The following is a 22059-nucleotide window of genomic DNA, read 5'->3' as shown; positions in this document are numbered from 1 at the left end:
ATCAATCCACTGTACCACACTGCTGTTGAAGTAACCCCTTTAGTTTTTCAAGGTGCACAGCCTTTCCTTTGTAACAGTTGGCAGAAAAGCATTCTCTGGATTTACCAAGCAGAGTATCTTTTAATGGCAGAAGTAAACCATTTCCTCTGGAGATGCCAGAAAGCATCTGTGAGCTACTACCACGTTCCAACATTTTCCACCCAAGCCTTTATTATCCACTCTTCCTAGATTTTCAGTCCACATACATATTCAGACACCACCCTTCCCCAAAGTCTTCTACCAGTTCTCCATATAGAGCATGCTGAAGAAAACTGCTGAAGCTGGTCCTCTTCCCTCACACATATTCTCAGGAATGGCCACCTACATAATGAACAGGAAACTTACAGGATCTGGTAAATATGAAGAAAATACAAGTGATCCTGTTAAAACCCCCTGGAACTAGTGTTTAGTAGAAAATGCAACTTTCATTCATCATCTGACTACAATGACAAAGAAACACAGGAGTCCACAAATAATGATCAGATTTGATTCTGCATGTTGATTAACAGTTAATTGCAGTGTCTGATGTTGATTACACAGGCTGGAATTGAAGAAACCCAAATGGTATAACTAGATTTCTAGGCATGTTCTGGATGTTGCTGCCTCTACCACAGCACCATGGTATGACATTAGAACATGCACTGCAATCACTCCCTAAACAGGAGGATCTAAATCAGAAAAACACATGCAACATCCTCTTCAATCCGAATCATACGCAATTAAATTCTGTATAATCACAAACCCTTCCAGTGTATGACATATAATTGCATCAGAAGTGACAGATGACGTCTAAGATGACTCCAAACAGGGCCTGAGCAAGGAAAAGCAATGAATTTTCTTCAAGGAGCATACAACCATATGAAGAATCTCCACCATACTCCTCAGATGTTAATAATTATGCATGCCAGCTCCAATGCAGGAGGACAGGTACAGCAGGCTGTACTTTTTCCTATGGCAACAGAACCGTGCTACTGCATGTTAACAGTCTTTCACTTTTTGTCCTTGGTCACACACTGCCTCAAGCACACGCTTCCTTCGTACCTCTGGAGCATGCTGGGACAGCGGCACTTTATCATGGATGGACACCTAAACATGCTGAAGATTGAGTCTGCAAATAAACGGGGCCTTGAAGGATCCCAAGTAGAGGTATCCATTGTGTTCGTGTGCCTCGCTAATGTGAGCTACCCTCACTCCGCTGGGGTCGTGGAAGCTTCGTCTGTAGGATCCTGTCTCACTGAGTTCAACAACAAGGCTGTATTTGGGCACAAACTTGGTCACCGTTTCCTGACTCAGCAACTAAAAGGAAAAGTACAAAGAGAAATTAACAGCAAAAGATTTTGTTCGCTAGGACTAGATCTGAGACACTGACAGAGCCCAAGACCCCTCCACACTCCTTGGAGTAAGCAGCTAAGAACATGAACACACATTCTGAATAAACAGTACTCCACAGGCTTAACATACCAACATTTAAAAAGCCAACTTAAAAAATAAAATAAGGACCATCAGCAGCACACTCTGCTCCAGCATTAGGCTGAAAGGATGTCACGCAAGAGACAATAAGCTTGTTCCAGTGCAGCTGATGCCAAGCAGCAGACAGGCTCTGCTCCCCACACCATCATTCTAAGGCTCCCGCACTGCGCCAGGAGAGACAGCTGTTTTTAAAAGGGCAGCACAGCGTTTGCTTGGCTGAAGGGGCACTTCCATCTTAAACACTGTTTGCTGATTTTTTGGGTTTTTTTGGATGGGGGGAAAGTACTTTCAAGTCTTTGTGTTGTTTTAAAAGCACCATGCCTTTTCTTCAGCATCAGAGATCCCTTACAAAATGCATTATTCTTGTTCACCCTCATCCTAAAGGGGGGTGTGACATAACAAGAATATGGAGTCAGAAGTGTCACTACTAGCACACAACACCCACAGAATCTTTGAGGATGCATAGTGTAGTCCTTAGAACAGGTCAGACTTCCCAAATGATCTCCAGGCTCCTGGGAATAAGTATTCAGGCACATCAGGTACAAAGGTGATGCCTTCACCTATCCAGATACAGAACCTGTGCTGCTGCATAGCTAGGGCATAGATAGTCTCTTTTTCTTTCCTGAGATCAAGATGGAAGGCAACTTAAGAGATGTGTACCTGCTACTCAGAGAAGCAAATGTTAGGTGTACTACCTATGAATATATAAGGGTATTTCTACCTGGGAACAACTACAACACTTTTAACCATGGCACTAAAAAGATTAAATAAAAAACATTCTGTGACAAAGAAGAAACAAGACAAACAAATATTTATCGCCTCCATTCCTGTGCTGAAGATGATTTAATTTTTTTCTTTACCTTAAATATCATCCTTTTAATCCATGGTTTTTCAGACAAGAAATCAAATAAAGAAAATCCAGGATTGGGCCGGACAGCTGCCAAAGCTACCCAATATCCTCCAGAGCTGCTTAACCTGATATTATCTGGAAGACCAGGCATATTCTCAACAAACATATCTGCTCCACCTTTCATCAGCCCAGACACGTAATATCTGAAAGTTACAGACAGCAGGATTAGGACATTTTAACTCAAGCAGTCTAAACAGCAAATAAAAGTTCCTTGTTTTAGTACAGGGAAATACAGCACTGCCACATTGCTCTCCCCAGAGTCAGTTTACTCCACTATGCTCAAGGAGCCCATGAATGGAAAGATCAGGCAGTCCAGATGTTTACAATGAAAGAAAAAAAATAAGTATTTAGGAAGGCCACCTTCTTTGCCATTGATAAGCAGGTATGAATAGAATGCAAGGTTTCTTTTGTCATTCAACTAATTTATTTAAACTAGCTCTAAAGAAAGAGAAGTAATAACTTCAGCAAAGTCATACCTCCTGATTCTAGCCATGGCTGTCTCCTGCACCAGAACAAAGTCTTCCTCAGGGGAGAGCTGGACACCATTGGGAAACCTCAGCCCCACCATTAAGACTTTTACTTCTTTTGTTACTGTGTCATATTCAAGCAGGCTAAAAAAAAAACAACCAATATTTATTCACCTATCTTGGTTTCATACTCCAGGCATTCTATCTTCTCTTACATACACTTTACGTAAGTTAAAAAGGCAGGAGATCCAGGAAGCATTTGTTTAGGAACAAAGGAGGAATACTAAGCCACTTGGGATTGACAGCATTCATGAAGGGTGTAGGCTGAATGCAATGCTAACACCTTCTCTTTTTAAACAGATGTTCCATGCAAATCCTCTTGGGGAGAAGGAAAAAAAATAAAAATAAAAGAGGAATCTCAGTTATTTTGCTTCAGGTCTCATTACAACATCTACACGTTCTCTCACCCTGTCCTGAGCAGTGCAGTGTTTGCACTGGTGGTTTGTAAAGAGAAAATAAATGGAGTATCAAGACAGTGGAGAGGTCCATTCCTACTGCTGGCCTCAAGTTGGAGCACAAGAAGTTCTGCACCAATATGCAAAAGAACCTTTTCACAGTGAGGGTGACAGAGCCCTGGGACAGGCTGCCCAGGGGGGTGTGGACTCTCCTTCTCTGGAGATATTCAAGACCTGTCTGGACACTGACCTGTGCGGTATGTCCTAGGGAACCTGCTTTGGCAGGGGGGTTGGACCTGATGATCTCTGGAGGTCCCTTCCAACCCCTAAAATTCTGTGACTCCTACAGTAAGTTAAATGCCCTGGGGAAGAGATACTTGCCGCCCGTCATCTGTGCCTTCCATGATCAAGAATAAGTAGTCCCGTCTCTGCCATTTGCTACTGGAGTCAGTGAAATAGATTTTCCTCCCATCCCGGGTCACTGTAAGATCATTCAAAAATGACAACTTCTGACCTTCAATTAGTGTTTTGGTTGACACCAGCATTTTTGTTTCACCTGGTTACAAAAAGAAGAATAAATAAATTTTAAAGAGACAAAAAAAAGACCCCAAACCCACACACCCAACCCAAACAACCAGACAAACAAGACAAACTTTATCTGCCGCCTTGGAAATGAGTTAAATACTATCACAGAATTAGCAGGCACTTCACATATTTTTTCCATTCATGCCCCTGTAATGCAATAATGTGCAAACATGAATGACCAAGAGAAAATGCTCTTCAGAAAAACTGAAACTGTAGGTGATGTTCCCCATTGCTCAGTGCCAGACTCTTCAAATTTCTGAAGCTCATATGAAACCAAGTGCAAACTCAGATCCAGACCTTGTGGAGGGATGCAGGCAAGCCAATCACTAATCCTTCCTTCCCCCAGAAATCTACAGAAACAGAGAGTAGTACTTTCTAAACATTAAAACATCAGCAGGTTCACCAAATTCTTCTGCAACGTATTACCAGGTATATTATTAAGGTCAAATTTCTAAAAAAAAATAACCAAAATCTATTTAAGTCATCATTGGACATGGGTTTTGGATTTGTTTGCTTATTTTGTCATGACCAAACTAATATTGCACCTATCTGCCATCAAAGGGGAGACCTTGATCATACCCTCCCAGAGCCACACAGTCTGAGCCCTTTGGCTATATCTCACCTAGTGTGTGACTAGCCTCTCTCCCCCAAAATGAAGCTAATCTGGAGATGTAAACTGCCAGAAAGTCAACCCTACACAAAAGCAACTACTGCTTTCTGACACCACAGCTCCTAATTTGGCTCAGAGACATACGAGAAAGGTGTTGTTGCATCATGCCCTTTCTCAGCAGAAACAAGGCACCTGATCTTCAGCCCCACCAAAATACACCTTTCTTCACTTTCTACAGATTGGGGTCACAGGGAAGTTAAGAGCTCTTTGCTACTACACAGCAAGATCAAGCAAATAAACTTTGTTATCTAATAGCAACGTTTCCCCTTTATGAAAACTGAAACAGCTACACAGAGCTGTATTTGTGGATCCTGAGGTACCAATTTTGACAACCTAAAGCATATGTCACCAGAAGATAAGCCCTGAGTAATTGGTCCAGACAGAGAGATACAGGGAGGAAGTGACTTAGAGGAAAATAAGTATCAAGTTCTTGCATGGCATATTTCAACCAGACAGTTCCAACCATTTTACAGAGGCAGACATTGTTTTGCCTCCAGTGTCTGGCAAAATTGCAAAAGCAGCTGAGACTTACCAGTGGAATAGAATTACTGAGCAGAAAAGTCATACCTGTACCAGGATCAACTTCATAGAGTCCATAATAAGCATCTGCCACAAAAAGGGTGTTATTTGGCCCCACCCTGATACCAAGTGGCCTTCCACATGTTGGCTCATCTTCACGGGTTCCTTAGAAAACAATTATTAAATGGCTTTCCAAATGGAAATAATACAAGGCATCCAGGCTACCTACATAAATCAAGCTGTAGCTTAAAACTCCACAGCCAGCACTGCATATTCATTGCAGGAAAGATTCTTACTTCCTAGATGTGAGTGAAATGAATATCCTCGTGTTTTCACCAGTCTAGAGATAATCATACCGTTTTCGAGGCTGGTAGCTAGCTAACAGCTGCCTTGAGAAGGGCTGAATGTCAGAAAATTGGATGTAACTATGTGCTTCTTCAAAGCATCAGTTTTACTTCTTTCTCTTTTTAAAATTAAACACAGAAAACCAACCATACGTGCACACCTTGGAATTTTTTTTCTGGAAAGGTCCAATGCTGTCATGAAACAGCTGCTTTCTCAAGACACAGACATTCAAGATTTCTGTATGAGGAGGAAGGGGAATACTGCAAATTTGAAAAGTTTGTCTGCTTGAGTCCTGAAGAACTAAGAACTTCAGAAGATCTGTGGTTTGAAAGGCTAGTGAGAGAAACTTCTGGAGAAGGTAGTCAGCTACAGCTTTTCCACTTCCCTCCCCAACTCAAGGAGGGCAAGATGGAAGTTTAGGCTCCCCATTACTTCTGTGGCCCCAAAGAAACAGGGCAGCATCATGCCCCATGGAAATCAGCAGCAGAAAGGTTATTTTTCATATCCATCCCAACCCACACTCACACCTGAGCAGCAGTTAGAAGTCTAGCTTCCTACCAGCTGGCAACAGACTGTTGGTGCCAAGGCTGTCCTACCTGCTGGGCACCCAAGAGTGCTTCCAAATCGGTTCAGAGCCTGATCATGTGAACATCCACATAAAATTACATAGCTAAAATGATGAACATGCCAATGTGAGCTACATAAAGACAGTCACAGTTCCTGCCCATAATTTCTGTTTAACTGGCAACCAGTGCAGGACTGCAGAACCTCATGAGGTTAGTTTCTACATCATTAGTGCAAACAAAGCCACCCACAGTCCCAACAAACACCAGCCAGGCTTCTCAAACTGCCCAGGCAGTACTGAGATGGCCAACATTAAGTTTCCCCCACAGACCACTGTCAGCTTTTCCCACTCAGTTCCAGAAATCTCATTAAATGAAGCAAATAAGTGGTTCAGAACGAGGTGTGGCAGTAACTGCAATTCAGCAGTAAGAAACCAGAATGACCACTGGAAGATCTCTGGTAAAGCAGGTGCTGCCACCACAGCCTCCCACTGTACATGCAAACAGAGGAGAGGAAATTAGTACAACAAAATGCAAGACAAAATCTGGTAGATGGGGAAAGTGGTATTCATTTTTAAAAAAACCTCTAAATAGGTGATCTTTCCCACTCTCACATTATCTCAGAGTTCCTTCATTTACACTTGTTCAGGAGTCCTTAGTGTTTATGGGGTGGCCCTTCACCTCAGAATCTTGCTGACTTCGGCTTCCATAACTATTAGGCCAGGTTGCCCCTCTGGATCTTGTTTAAGATACATGCTTTTACTAGGAATGTTAATTTATGATGCAACTTGTCTTCCTCCTGGTGTTAAGATACAGGATCTTCTACTGACAAGTTATCCATGCCTAACCAGAGTGCAAGCCTTGTAGCTGTACTGAAAAAAACCCCACATTCCTAAATTGTACTGCTGGGAATGGTGTTCTTCATTATCAAAAGCACCCATTCTTTTGGCCCATTGCTCTGCTACTCCTTCCAGTGCTTGTATACATTTTTCCACTCACACTTCATTCATACAGATGCATGTACAGTTCTGATACAAATCTCTGGAGAGGAAGAGATGCACTTGCATGAGCAATCCAGACAAAACCCCAGTTTAATCAACATAAGCCCTGACCCAGATGCTTCCAGGTATGCTGTATTTAGGAGCTGTCACTCACCACAAGGACCATGGCCAATTCTGGCTATTGTTTGTATTTCCCCATCTTCAATTTTTATAATCTTCCCATCAGCTGTCCCAGTAAACAGCACATCTGCAAAAACAACCAGTGTGATTAGTTTGATCACAAAACTGTAGTGGCAAACATTTTCTATGTGATCCTCCTACCACATGAAGTAGAATTCATATTTAAAATATAGTGAAATAAGTCTTCAGTCATAGCAAAATAATAAAGAGGGGAGAGGAAAGGCAAATAAGAGTATTCTTCAAAGTCAAAAATAAGAGGAAGCATTTAAGCCTGGGAAGTTACAAATATGGATAAGAAGCTTTTCACCCCTAGGAGGTCCAAATCCTTGGCTAAAGGTGGCTGTAATAACATAATGGCTAGTCACTGGATTGATCCCTCTGGGCAAATTTCTACTTCATCATAAAAAGCAATCAGGCACTGCATCCACCTTACCACTCTTCAACAAGAGACTGACTAGATAAAACTCCTTATTCTGATACAGTTGACACAGGCTGCTGGACACCTGCCAATGCCCAGATTTCATCAGTTCTGGAGAAGAATTACAAAACCCAGAGCAACTGAATAGCCACCCAATCAAAAGCATTGCCAAATCACCATATTCGTGCCAAGTCAGTGACATGTGATAGCATAAGACAGATTCACTGAATATAAACAACACAAACTTCTCGTGCAGCCAAAATAAAAGACCATCATTGCTTGGACTTTTCCATCTCCAATTTAACTGAAGTTTTACATTTGCTAATTACACTTCTAAAAAGGAATAAGATAACTTCAATGTTTATTAATACAAAACTTATTCCCAGTCAAGCTGATTCTCTCACCCACAGGTCAGTTATCCCTTGCAAGAAGGTTGCCTTTAAGAGTTTCCAATAAGAGTGACAAAACTAGGTATCAGAAAAGAAGTGGTGGCTTCAGGTAATCACTTTAGCAAACTGTTAACAGATAAAGGTAGAAAAAGTGTGACCTGAGGAAGGAATTTTCAGTAGTTACTTGATGGGTAATTTAAAAATAATATTTTACTAATTTCTCAGAATATAAAGTAGAAGTAAAAAATTATATGGCTGCTGAGTACCTCTTATACTGAAGGATGCTTCAGTAAGGGCCTTGCTTGCAACTCTCACACCTTTTCTTTTTCACTTTAAAAGTCAAAGACAAAGACTTAAGTCAAGATTAGTTTCTAGCCTTACCCCCTTCAGGAGGCACAGGAAGCAACTGCACAAAGGTATTTTCCTACTAAGTGGGTGTCATGCCACCTCATACAGGTCTAGCCACCTCATTAAGAAACTGTTCAGAGATGGCAGGCATCTGATTTGGAGAACAAATGTGCCACAAGACAGAAGTATAAGACAGCACCTGTAAGCAAATGCAACAGCACTAAAAATGTGTGCTATGTATCAATTTGATATTTTTTTTTCTTTCATATAAGCAAAAAATTAACACTACAAAACTTAGCTCCCTCAGAAGCAACGTGCATTAAAAACTAGGCAGTATCCTGTAAATATTAATTCCCAGTTAAAGCTATCCAAATGAAAAATGGGACCACCTCCTCCAAACATAAGTAACCCCAACTATACTACTTTCACTCCTGGAAGACAGGGATTTAATCTGGCAACAAGATTTATTTTATACTGCAAAAGAGGAGAAAAGCTGTATATTGCAGCCAGGTTTTGTATAACACAATAATTTTTTATAAAATATGGGTATTTAAAATAACTTCCAGAGTTTGCTGTCCAAGAGCTATATTGCTGAGCAAATCTTTACCAATGGAATAACATTTAAAGACTCTTTAAAAGCTGATTTTATCAGTGCTTACCCCCAATGTGGACAATGGACTCCGGTCCAACCAGCTGGTTTTCCCATAACCGCTCAGCTTTCCGTAACTTGGTGTTGGGTTCAAGCACACCCGTCAGAAGGGGAGGTTCCTTCAAACTGCAAAAGGGACACAGACCTCATGATCCTTTCCACAAATCTGCAAACACTCTTGAGCAATATAGTGGAGCTTTTTGCCAAGCCTAGTTTGCCAACTCCTGCAAACCTGACCTATGCTTTACATACTGCATATTTCAAAACACACAAACACAGCCGGCAAGCGAAAGCATTGACTCTTCATCAAGGATCCTAATTTTATAGTTCTGCTGATCAGAACAGTTGCAGTTATGTGTTCCTAAGATGGATGTGGAAATCTATACAAGTTCAAATCCAACAACACATCCCCAGTTCACCTGTCTTAAAAAAAGCCAAAGGGTTTCTGCATTGCCACACCACAAGAGCATAACTGCTTTCTTCGTCAGCTTATTGAGTTGTTTGTACCAAAAGATTTTTCCTAATTAGATATAGACAAATTCCTAAGCAAAAAGGTTTTAAGATTTCAAAGACTGGTGTTTCACAATACTTAACTTCTCATTAGTATACAACCAGAAAAAACAACCCATTCTAGTAGTTTGAGCACTAGGACCCCCTGCTTTTGTACCACAGTGAAACATGCATTCACATTCATGACTTGATCACATCCCCACAGAGAAGGACCAAGTAAAAGGAGCAAGTTGCACTTAGAGGGTATTGAACTGAAATTTAGAAGTGAGGAAGTCAGTCCAGTCCTGAAAGACCTTATTCACAGAAACAGCAAGGTTCAAGCCAACTGGAGTGCCACACAACCACAGTGATACAGAAAAGGGATGTAGCAAGATGCTTCGACTTAAATAACCAGGCTCCAAAGTACCATGCTCTAAAATCAGCCTTAACTGTGCTGACAAACTCCAATGTTTCAGTCTCTTCAGTTCTTAAAACACACATAAGCCACCTCAATCTCCAGGAGTTAATGATTTTAAGTTATTTCTAAAATTTGCATACATGCTCAGGGTACTACGCTCATTAAGTGTTCATTTGCAAGAGTACGCTAAAGCTCCTTCCTAGGCTAAATTTTGAAATAGTCTTTCAATTTTTTTTTTTTTTTTTTTTTTTGATAACCCCTTGTGACTGTAAGCAAACACCTTCCACCTGTAGACTCTTAAAAAGACAGGGTTTGGCTCCAAAACTTGGCCAGTTTCACAGGATCCAGGACCTATTTGTCACCAACCAAGTCAACTGAAATTGCTAATTATAAAAGCCACAACAACTGAGGAAAACAGGTCTACAAAACAAATAATTCAGGAGGAGAGAAAAATACATACTTTTATCTGTCTAGTTACAGACAGCAAGCTTTCCTTTCAGTATGTATTACTGCAGCAGCAAAGCCAACTGGGCTACTGGCTTCCTTCCACAAAAGATTTACAGCAGAGTTGTTTTCACAGTGCTATCCCAAATTCATTTTCCATACCTTCTTCCAAGCATTACAGAATTTCAGATGAGGATAACAGGCTTCAGATAAAGACCTCATTTGCTGGAAATGTTGGACAGTTGTGTCTGCCAGCAGAAAATACTCCCAAGGATCAATATTATCCAAAACAGTCTCTAGAGAAAGAGCTTGAAATACAGCAGTTGCAGGAATTTCATGGGGATTTTCAAAATCACATCTGCTTTTTTCTTCCACCTCCTTTTCCTCATTATTTCCAGTGGCTTACCAGAATAACATTGCAGTTAACAACAAGATTTCTATGTGGGCTTTCACTGAAGGGATCAATTCTGATAGCACCTACCTCCTTGAGCTTTTTCAGAATATTTCATAAACATCACAAAGGATCATCCTGTTGACTGTACAGGCTGGAACAACTTCTGCCATGACTTGGACAGGAAGAATAGTTCTCCCAGTCTTGTAAAAAAAGACTTAAAGTAAAAAATGTAAGCACGCTCTGTGCTAAACCCAACCAGAGCAGAAGGCATTTCATTATGATTTGCAATGAGGCAGCTTATGTCTAATAATAGCCTATTGGTAAAGCTTTTTAAGTACTGCCCTTGCCACGCTAACAGTTTCAGCTCTAGAGGTATTTACAATGGAGGTGTTCCTTTTCATTAAGTTGATCATAAATATTTACCAAACTGAGCATTTTCACTTACTGCAAAATGCCAGGAGCACTAAACAACCTGAATCCACCCTATGCTAGCAGCCAACGTGTTTCATGCAGAACCTTTCCCAACACAGGTCACATCTTCTCTACATTGCTGATTTACTGTGACACTACACATTTGATACAGACCTCGATTCAGATGGTTATGAATTCAGACAGGGCAGAAATCATAGAATGTGTTAGGTTGGAAGAGACCTTTGGAGGTCATCTAGTCCAACCCCCCTGCAGTAAGCAGAGACATCTTCACTAGATCAGGTCGCTCAGAGCCCCATCAAGCCTGACCTTGAATGTCTCCAGGGATGGGGCCTCCACTACCTCTCTAAGCAACCTGTGCCAGTGATCTACCACCCTCATATTGGATATTAGGAAATTTTCTTCAATCTAAATCTCCTTTTTCTAATTTAAACCCCTTACCCCTCAATCCTATTGCTACATGCCCTCTGAACAGTTCTTCTCCAGCTTTCTTATAAGCATTTTTCAAGTGTTGGAAGGCCACTATAAGGTCCCCCAGAGCCTTATCTTCTCCAAACTGAACAAGCCCAAATCTCTCAGCCTGTCTTCATAGCAGAGGTGCTCCAGCCTTCTAATCATTTTTGTGGCCCTCCTCTGGACATGCTCCAACAGGTACACGTTCTTCTTGTGTTGAGGGCTCCAAAGGTGGGCACAGTACTCCAGATGAGGTCTCACCAGAGCAGAGTGGAGGGGCAGAATCACCTCTCTCAATCTGCTGGCCACACTTCTTTTGATGCAGCCCAGGATGCAGTTGGCCTTCTGTGCTGCAGCTGAACATTGATGGCTCATGTCCAACTTCTCATTCATGAGTACTCCCAAATCCTTTTCCTCAGGGCTGCTTTCAAGAACATCATCTCCTAACCTATATGGATAATGGGGATTGTCCCAACCGAGGTGCAGGACCCTGCATTTGGCTTTGTTGAATCTCATGAGGTTCACCTGGGCCCACTTCCCCAGCCTGTCCACATCCCTCTGGATGGCTTCCCATCCCTCCAGCACATTAACTTCACCACTCAGCTTGGTGTCATCAGCAAATTTGGTGCACTCAAACCCACTGTCAATATCACTAATAAAGATATTAAACAGCGCTAGTCCCAGCACCGATCCTTGAGGAACCTGGCTTGTCACTATCTTCCATGTGGACTTGGAGCCATTAACCACCACCCTCTGGATGCAACCATCCAGAGAACTCCTTATCCACTGAACAATCCACCCATCAAATCCCCATCTCTCCACCTTGGAGAGAAGGATGTTGTGGGGGACCATGTCAAAGGCCTTGCAGAAATCACCTAGCTGCATTGTTTTACAAGATCTGCATTTAAATAGAAGACCACCATATGGTTCCACTGGTACCAAATCGACCCAGTCAGGTTACCCTTTTCAACTTCTAGTCTCAGCTAAACAGCCTCTCTTTGACACAGCAATAGCAAAAGTGGTACAGCTTGGTCCTTCCTGAAAATGCAGCCTTTGTCTCACAGAAGGCAAAAGTACACATAAGTGATCACAAGCTCCACTGACAGCTTGGACTGAAGAAAATTTTCCAGATGAATGATCAAAGAAGGTAATTCAGCTCCTTCAACAATCAGCAGCGACACACAACTGCACGAGATGGCTCAAAACCAGACTGGGCATGCAAAGCAAGCCATGGCAATGGATAACACTGCAATTGCTCCTCCATTTCTTAATCCCCTTAAGACTCACTTCACACGACTGACTCGTGTGTGTTTTGCAGAGGTGGGGTGTTGGCATTTTTTTTCCTCCCCAGGAAAAACCAGAACACGTATCAGAAGTTACACTTCAACAATATTTATTTCAAAACAAGGCAGCAATTTACCTTATAGGTTGAGGGTCTATAGGACAATCCAGCAGAACAGTTACTCCAAGCAGGGGCACAGTTAGAGATGCAGCCAAAGTCAAGAAGGTGACACGGAACACCTTGCTGCTATAAGTGCTGTCAAAACCAGACAAGAAACAAGATTAACATGCTAAACTGTTTTAAGACACAATCTTTGAAATACAGTCATTAAAAATTCTTCAACAGCCTATCTTCTTCACAAAAGGAAGCAGAAATATTTTGGCCAACTAACATTCTGAATGAATTTTAAGGCCTGTAAAGAAAAAATGGGGGAAGTGATGCTGTTTAATTGGGTTTTTAACTCTTCTGTTTTTCCAATAGTTTCCATATCAGCCCAAATTCTGGATGAAAAGTTCAACTAAAACAAAAAAAGTTAGAGGGAGTTAAATGAATGCTTGCTTAACTTAGTGATTGGTTTGAAAGTCAAACTACAGCACACAAAAGAAATTAAGTATCTTCTGTTTACCCATCAAAACACACAAACAAAAAAGTCAAAACCCTTCTTCCTTAGGAAAACAAAACCTATTTTCTTGAGAAAGGCACCAACCCCCCATTTACAGAGGGAAGCACAGAGCCATACTCAACAAAGCCTCAAACTGGAAAAGCAGCTCCTAGAATTTTAGCTACCCTGCAGCATTCACACTGGCACAGCTGGACAGTTTCCTTGCAGAATCAATTAAATGAAGGCCAACAGTGCCTGATGGTTCTACATCAGTCCCTGGACCAGTTCCAGGATTAAGTCCTGTCCTTCATTAGCCAATCATTCAGACAGTAGGACGCATGAACTACTGCCCAGAGCACACATATCACAGCTGGAGAGCTCATGACATGTACTTGCAATCCTGATATCAGCACCAAGGCAAACTTTAGGATTATCAGATGGAACAAAAAGGACAGGACTATGCCTGAATTTGGTCACTGCTTGCATGCAGCGTACAGAAGCTGGAATATTCACAATCCATCACAGCTCTTTCCTTTTGGCACAACTGCTACCGACCTTTTGCTTCAAAAAAGCTCTTTCATCTGCACTGACCTCTTCATACTTCTCAAGAGCCAGACTGCCCTTGCAATTAATTAGAAGAATTCAACACTTTCTGCTCTAACAGCAGATATCCTAAGGAAGCAACACCCTCACAGTCTGTTTTCCCCTTGGATTTGGAATCAAGAACAGGTGGTAGAGATACAATGTGATCCCCGAGTTCACGCAGACTTCAGCTGCCAGCCTTGTCCTTCCAGAGATAAAGGCTCAATACTATAACGGAGCAGGGAAGATGATAAATATTAGTTGGTCAACAACAAACTACGTAAAGGATGTGCAAAGTTCTGCCTAAAGGACTAGATGCTAGCACACTGCGTGCATTGTGACAGCTCAGGAGAAACAACCGAGAAGGGAGTGACAGAGGAAGAGAAAGAAGAACAGGAGGGCCCCTCAAGTCTGCAGAACCAGCTCGGTGGCTTTATTAGCAAGACAAAAGCTAAAGCTCACCAAAAGGACCTGTAATGAAGAGCAGTAAATGAAGTAAAAGGGCACAAAATGTGTTTGAAGCCCACCAAGAGATTATCGGGGTGAGGGAGGTGGGTGGTAATAATGTGCTCTCATAACGAAAAAATTTATTTATTAGAACTGTTTCCAACCATTTATTGGAAACTCTCGTATAAAAGTTTGTGATCCTTTACAGTGCATTCATTTGGAGGAGCGATCCCCTGTGCTGCCCAGGGCTGCAAGAAGTAATACCTACTTAATAGTCACCAAGGCCACCAAGTTTTGATTTTGGCTTTTCACAGCACCAGTAAGACTAAAAGTACTGTCAGCAGACACCTGAGCGTCTTTGTTCAAGTCAAGAACACCTCACACAAAAGGAAGCAGATAGATTAGAATGGGAACTCATCTGCCAAAGCCAACTTAAAGCTCCTGAAAGCCTGATTTAAGTAAAGTTCATGTTTCTGATCCTCATTTAAACTCTCAAGGAACTGACAATAAAGGAAAAAAGCAGGAAGAACGAGGTGACAAGCAGACTCCCACTTCAAGCCTGCATACTGCAAGACCTATTATGCACACTACTGAAACCACAAGAACTTAAATAAAACTGAAAAGCTTTTAAAAACTTTAGGAGGAAGCTGCTCAGAATCCTTATAGAGGTAAACAAGAGAAACACACCCAGTATCAACAACTTTAAGTTACTGATTAGTCTTTGGAAACGATCACTTAAGTAATGGTTCATTAACACTGATAAGGATTTCTACCCCTAGCTAATTGCATCTCCTACATGGGTGCCAATCACAAATCTCAATAATGCAATCCACCTGGGCTTCACCTACAATAACAGCAATTTAGTTATCAGAACTAAAAAGAGAAGCCACTGCATCAGTTCCTGAAGGCAGACAATAGGCTGTAACACCACAGCAAGGAGTCCAGGCTGCCTCATCATCTTGGCAGGAGGGCTACTGAGGGCAGGGGAGGGGTGGGAAGGGAAAGGAGCTGTCATCAAGAGTTTCTGCCACAGCTTCCAGCCAGAAAAAGGACAGCCTCCAAAATGTCTTCTGCTGGTTTCATGTGGGACAATCTCATGAGAACGGGACTTGTGGATATTCTGGATCACTGCTGGAACCCTAGAAATTCAACTGATTCGAATGAAGTTACCAAGAGAGGCTAAAGCCAGGATGCGCCGTGTCTGAAGCTCAGAGATGCTGACAGTCTCCTTCAAGAACAGGAGCAATGTGCGCATGCTACCGCACACAGCCTTTCTTTCTGATGACCCTGAAGGGCAGGGATAAGAATCTCCAAGGCATTCAGATTGGACTAGGCCGAACAGATGGTGAACCAAAGTATTTTAAATCATCAACTACTTTATCCAGTGGAAGGCAAAGCAAACACCACCACCTTTGTATTGTAGCTATTACCTTTAGCTACAGCAATGCTTTTTTTTATGAAATTTCTCAACAGAACATTTTAAATGGAACCTTCTTTAACTTAGACACCAAAAGAATAACCTTATAAACAGTTCGTTTATCTCAGACACATATTGATTGGTCTTTAAATTGCATGTTCCTCTTCAAGCTATTGCCAAATATAAACAGTCTAACCAGAGTTATATGGGACTTACACCCGCAATAAATCCCTGTGCAATGGAATTTCTAGACCAGCAAAAGATAAACAGTACTTAAACAGACCCATTAAAAAAAGCCCTATAGAAATAAACCCTTTTTGTTGGTGCTGTTACGAGTTTTTCCTGCAGCTCAGCAGAAGCAGGTGCACATGCCCTGCCCAAAACACTCCACCTCCAGCAGAAGCACGAGCACCAGGCCAGAAAAGCACCCACCGCGGAATCAGGGTGCTGGGAAGCGAGGGGCACCCACACACCAACACCCACGGGTGCCCCAGCATCGACCTGCGCCCCCAACCAAGAGAGGGGAACCGAGGCCTCACTACCCGTGCCGGCCTGCTCAGCCCCTTCCACCCAGGACGCTCGGACCCAGGCCAGGTGTGTGTGGGCTCTCCCCTCAGCACGCTTCCCTGCCAGACCTCCCTCAGGCCAGGCTCCATCACCACCGCAGGGCACCAGACGCCAGGCCGGGCCGGGCCGGGCCTCCCATCCCGCCCACCAGGAACCCTCCTCCTCGGCTCCCCAGCCAGACCGGGCCCTTCCCTCGGGTCAAGCCGAACGGCCACCCCTCGCACCGGCCTGGCCAGGCCCGAGCCCTCAGGCTGGGCCTGCTCCAGCCCCACGGTCACATCAGGCCCCTCTTCCCTCCCCGACGAGGGGGACCGCGCCGGAGCCCACCTGCCCTCCTTGGCCTCCTGCGCCGGGCTATCCTCGGTGATGACTTGCGGGCGGAACGGCCGGCGCTGCCGCAGACCCTCCGCCTCATTCATGCTGCCGCTGCCACCTCCTCTTCCTCCGCGCAGCGGCTGTCCCGCCGCCAGCCCCGCCTCCCCACACACCCCCGCGGCCTCGCCCCTACTGGTCCCGGTGACGCCCCCGCGACGAGGCGGGTGTGAGGCAGCGGGGGTCCCGCGTTCCCCGGCGCGTCCGTCCGTGGCGGCAGGCAGTAGGCGCAAACACCTGCCCTGCTGCCACGGGGATCCCGGCGACCTCCGCCTCCTGCGCGGGCTGGGGCTGCCGGGGGCAGGCTCGGTGCAGCCATCGCTGCTCGGGCGCGGCCGGGGCACGCTGAGCCCCCGGTCCCAGGAACCGCAAGATGGCGCCAGGAAACCGCGAGGGCCGGGCGGCGGGGCGCTCTTCCGCGGAGAGGCGGGGAACGGTCTCCGCTGGGGCGGGGTGACAGAAAGCTGGCGGGGAGGGGGGGTGGGAGACGACCCCTCCACTGGCTGCCGGTCCCCTCAGGGGCGAGGGGTGGCAGTGTGCCCCCGTCTTTGTCAGCCCCAGGGCTGGCATCACCTTTGCTCGTCCCTTGGTCTTTCGGGTGACACGATGTGCTCAAGAGGCTTTCCCGGCTTCTTTGCTTTGCTCAGGAGCAGCGACGTTAGAGAGAGGACCCTGGGTGCCAGCGCCAAGGAAGGGGAAAAGCTGTTTGGCATCATGCCTGGGAGCAAAACGTGGGGGTTTTCCTCAGAGGAGGGCTGTGGCCGGGAAATGGGGATGTGGGGGAACGTGTGTGCACACACCTCTTCTCTGTTTGGGTTGAATTTAGGCAAAAGGCCCAGCAGCTGCAAGAGAGCTTAGCAGCACTGTTCCCTAGAGGCAGCTACTTTCCTCAACACTCATCCCACCCCAGGACCTCATTAGTATTTAACAACCTCCTCTCACTTTTGTGCCATGAGGCTGCTGTTGTTCCTGGGGGTACACAGAGAGGCCTGAGACACACAGGAGTAAAAAAAGCACCCCCAAGGTCCAGTAGGTAGAAAAAGAAACATGAGTCTTCTGCAGGCAAGATGAGCACCGAAAAGTGCTTCCTCCACTCCCAGCCTCAGCAGACCGAAAGCCAAAGTAAGTTTTGTCACAGCAGACAGGAGTCCAAGCAGACACAGACCAGCTACAGAGGTTCCAAAGCCAGAGTGGAGGTGCTGTGACAGATCATTCATTACCAGTGTTTGTGGCCTAGCAATTTTTCGTAGCTGTGACACTTTCCACCATGAAAGGTGGTTACATCCCCAAATCCTTCTAAAAAAAGCAGGACTAGGCTCACTGCCATGAAAAACATGCCACATCTCTAGACTAGGCCAGAAGATAATTCCCTGTCCAGAATTGTTTTCCAGATTAAAAAGAAGTATAAATGAAAATCATCTGTTCCTACTTGGTTTAAAACCAGAACTTGCTGCTGACATCAGTTTCTGTGGCTTTCACTGGCCACAGACAGCCCCTGACTCTCATCATGTTACGTTGGAAAACAGCCTCCCATTTAACCAATTCTCTGCAAATAAATCAGGGCAGCTGCAGTAGTGACATGCAAAGTGAGGAGATGGGCACCTACCTTCCTATCTAGTCCTTTCCATGACTTGTCAGACACTTACCCGAGGGTTGCAAGAGCCAAGAGTATAGGAGCAGCTGCTGGAAGTACCCAAAGTGCCTAATGGGAATGTTCAGTGTCTGTCCCTACATTCCAACTATAGTGTCATCCACGACACACTCCTCCTTGCTTCTTAATGGACAAAGCACCCTGCAGGGGATGTGTTCCTGGCTCTTAACACCCCTCCATGGCACCTGGAAACCCTTTTTTTTCCTCTCATCTGCTCAGCTCTGGGACAGCTACACACTCATCCTCTACACCATGCTGTCTCTCATGTACCCCACATACACCCCTTTTTCACTTCTTTTCTGTTTGTGCACACTGTGCACAAGGCAAGGAGAGTAGTAGCTGGACCATCCATATCAATTGATGGTAATTAATTGTTCCCACTAATTTTTCTGATTGCATCACACAGGAAAATGAGTGTAGAGCACTGGGACCTCAGGATTTACACAAGACATGCAAATACTAGTTCTTCAACTTTTGGAGTTGTTTTTCAGTGAGAGTTTTCTGGCAGTAACCCACTTCCTGTGAACTCCAGTTGGGAGAAAAGCAGCAAAGGAAAAGAGCAGTTTGGACCACAAGATGACTCATTGTGATCTCACACTTCTTTGCCTTTTTGTTCTGTGCTGGCAGACTAAAATAATCAGAACAGTGAGTCCAAGGAACCAAAAAATCATAGACCCTTTAGGGGACAGGTCGACGGGCGCCTATGATGCAAAGCCAGCCCGTCACACAGATGAAGGTATTTTCTTTAATGAAATATGAATACAGAGATCATTGAAGAAACTGGGTTTGGTCAAGGACAATAAATGTGTTTCAAGCATGACTACAAGAAAACAAAAGGAAATCAGAGGCTTAACAGTAGACTGTACAACAGACACTTCATCTCTAGAAAGAGGGACTTTCCCTTTCTCAAATTAATGAAATCATGGTCCGTTTCTCCAGAGAGGGGGAAGGCACCATGGCTGGGTCTCACAGGCAAAACCAACTGGGAGAAAAGCAAGCACCATTTGCCTCTTGCAATGAACTGGAACAGGTAAAACTGACCGGATCGCTTGATGAAGTCAGAAAGGCAACCTGGCAAATAACCAATATGGTGCTCATGCGCACACAAAGGTTTAGAGAAGTCCCAACAGATTTTTGTCTAAATGAAGCAATTGCTTCCAAGTTTGTCCCACAATCTCACTATAAAGCATTCTATATATCCTTCACTGACTAGTGAAGATCAGCTCTCAACAGTGCTGGCCTGGAGTGTCTCACAAGGTACCTCCTTCCCAGCATTTCAAGAGCTGAGGCCATCAGTGCCAGTTCTGCAGGCTGAACCCCACTCCAGACCCGGTGGGGGTGTGACACGGCTGCATATGAAGCAGAAAGCACTGCTGCCATGCTCCAGTGCTGATGTTCATGACATCCAGGGAATAACAAAAATGTGAAGCTCAGCTCAGGCTTGCACTTGCAGTTAGCAGAGATCGTGGGGAAAAAAAAGAAAGGGGGACTTCTCTGGCTGGAAAATTTCATCAGTCTAGCAAAGCTTCCTAAGAATAGGCAACCTAGTGAAGCAGAGTTGTCTTCTTTTTCTATGAAGTGCCAGTTCCAAGCCCTGTCTAGCTCTGTTCTACCATCCTCAGGATGCTATTATATGAACTGGGCACAGGGTGTTAGCTCAAAGGGCTGATGCTAGTACACATCCAGAAGTGCAGCTTTACCGGGAGAGGTGGAGGCAGAGGCAGCCCAGCAGGAGCTGTGTCCGCTGCAGAGCACCATGTCAGCAGCACAGCACCATGTGCTCTCCTTGAACACCCGAGGGGAGCTCTGAGCACATGGACACCCCAAGGACCAGTAGTTTCCTGGGTCAGTCTGTAACCTTCCTAGCAGCAGTGGTCCCTAAGTCCATGCAAGCTGGGGCAACAGGGATGCAGGTGAGGGAGAACACCTATCTCCCAAACTCCCTGCACAGAGGAATTGTATGACAAGCCTATGAAGGCACCAAAGCACATTGCTCCTCACATCACTAGTCTTCATGAGGCAGTTCCAATGAATTAGACCATGTATCTGTGACCACTGGGTCACACTTTAGCATGGAAATTTCAGGTCAACAGGACAGGAAATTCTATATCCATAAAATAGGAAATGTTTTCTTGACTAAAAGGAAAGTGTATAATTTTGTTGGAGAGTAATTTTCTTCCTCCACACTGTTTCAGACAGTATGGAAACACCATGTTTAAACAAGGGAGTCTGGTTTTCAGTCAAAAGCATTAACTCCTGCCTGTTTCCCACTTGAAAATCACTTAAGGATGTTTTGTTCCTTTTGCAATGGCCATAGAGGATATATATAGTGGCTCTCTCCTAAAATATTAACATCCTGTCAACTATCAAGCCTTCTGATCTTCAACTTCCCACAAAGTCCATGGGGTGTCTACTTACCTTAAGCAAGAATGGATTGCAGCCAGAAGGATGGGAATTTTAACAAAGCATGATATTCCCTACTGTATTACCCTGTCCCTAGAGGCATTAATAAAAAAAACCAACCAAAAAACCAACAAACCTACACAAAAAAAACCAAAAAAACCCAACCCAGCAAAAGCAGCGAGTGCTCTCAGAAGAACTCTGGGATCTAAGGCAACAAGCCTGTCTTTGAAAACACATCGTACTGCGAGCAGCCTGCTTCCCCATGTGGTACCAGATCATCCTTCCAGTACACAGCCCCACTGGAAAAGGCAGCACTGCTCCAGTTAAATTCAGCAGTAAGTCACCCTCGGTGATTCTGCCAGTTAGGGGGTTAAGCAGGCCACAACACACAGCTCTGTGAAACGAAGCAGTCACCTTAGAAAGACTGAGGCAGGACTGCAAGGTTTGATTGAGCTGGCGCAGCCACAGCGCTGGAATGGTGGTCAGCAGTCACCTGCCTTAGGCTGGGTAAGATGGAGCAGCTCTGCCTAACTCCTGCAGCACGTACTCCCAGGATCAGCACGCTGTGCTGGCATACACCTTGAGCTTCTGCACCCAGGGAGAGAGGAGGGGTCCTCTACCATGCCTTCCTGGCACGCTCTGTGGCCCCTCCAAACACTCTGAACCTCTCAGCCAGTTTAAAACAAATTTAGCAGTGGCAGAAGTCTCAAAGGCATTTGGCACGTACAGGCTTTTCCACGGCCTTCAGTGGCAAGAGACCTACTAGCAAATTCTTCTGAACAGCCCAAATATAAGTGCTTCAATCAAAATGTCTTCATGAAAAGACAAGTCTAGAAATAAACCACTGAATATATTAGTTGGAATTCTGTAAGCATATGAATCACAAAGGCTGTTGTTTTCTGTTACTCTGAGGCTGCTGGCCTGGAATGCTACCACCGCTTTCCAGAAGGCGTCTAAGAGGCACTTCCTTCTTTGTGGATTGTGCAATTTGCAGGTACCCACCTGGCACTTAACTCTTTGGAAGATCAGCATGGATACCTGCAGAAGGGGCATGGTAGGGCCTAGCCTGAAGTCACAGAATGGTAGGGGTTGGAAGGCACCT

General features: G+C 44.5%; 1 protein-coding gene across 2 annotated transcripts; it reads right to left on the bottom strand.

The window, feature by feature from the left end:
• Nucleotides 1-16972, bottom strand: APMAP (adipocyte plasma membrane associated protein). Of its 2 annotated transcripts, none has more exons than XM_084261838.1 (10): nucleotides 16859-16972; nucleotides 13056-13172; nucleotides 9019-9134; nucleotides 7179-7271; nucleotides 5164-5280; nucleotides 3723-3897; nucleotides 2896-3030; nucleotides 2370-2562; nucleotides 1081-1335; nucleotides 1-389 (listed from the first exon to the last, which is right to left on the bottom strand). In XM_084261838.1, exons 1-9 carry the CDS (start codon nucleotides 16948-16950, stop codon nucleotides 1126-1128), a joined length of 1248 nt encoding a protein of 415 aa, XP_084117964.1. In that variant the 5' UTR covers nucleotides 16951-16972; the 3' UTR covers nucleotides 1-389; nucleotides 1081-1125. The 2 variants fall into 2 exon arrangements, with proteins under 2 accessions (XP_084117964.1, XP_084117965.1); XM_084261839.1 differs by having other exon boundaries at nucleotides 1-360.
• Nucleotides 16973-22059: the final 5087 nt, after the last annotated feature.

The sequence above is a fragment of the Gallinula chloropus genome, assembly GCF_964237585.1.
Source record: "Gallinula chloropus genome assembly, chromosome: 3".
Lineage (NCBI taxonomy): Eukaryota > Metazoa > Chordata > Aves > Gruiformes > Rallidae > Gallinula > Gallinula chloropus.
Note: the sequence above shows the minus strand (reverse complement) of the source record. Positions and strands in the feature narration are given on the sequence as shown.

Coding starts and splice junctions, on each gene's coding strand:
- APMAP (XM_084261838.1), bottom strand. CDS start 16,950: ATGAATGAGGCGGAGGGTCTGCGGCAGCGCCGGCCGTTCCGCCCGCAA. Junction 9,135..13,055: donor ATAGACCCTCAACCTATAAG/GTAAATTGCTGC, acceptor TCCCTTTTGCAG/TTTGAAGGAACCTCCCCTTC. Junction 3,898..5,163: donor TGAAGTTGATCCTGGTACAG/GTATGACTTTTC, acceptor TTTTGTAACCAG/GTGAAACAAAAATGCTGGTG.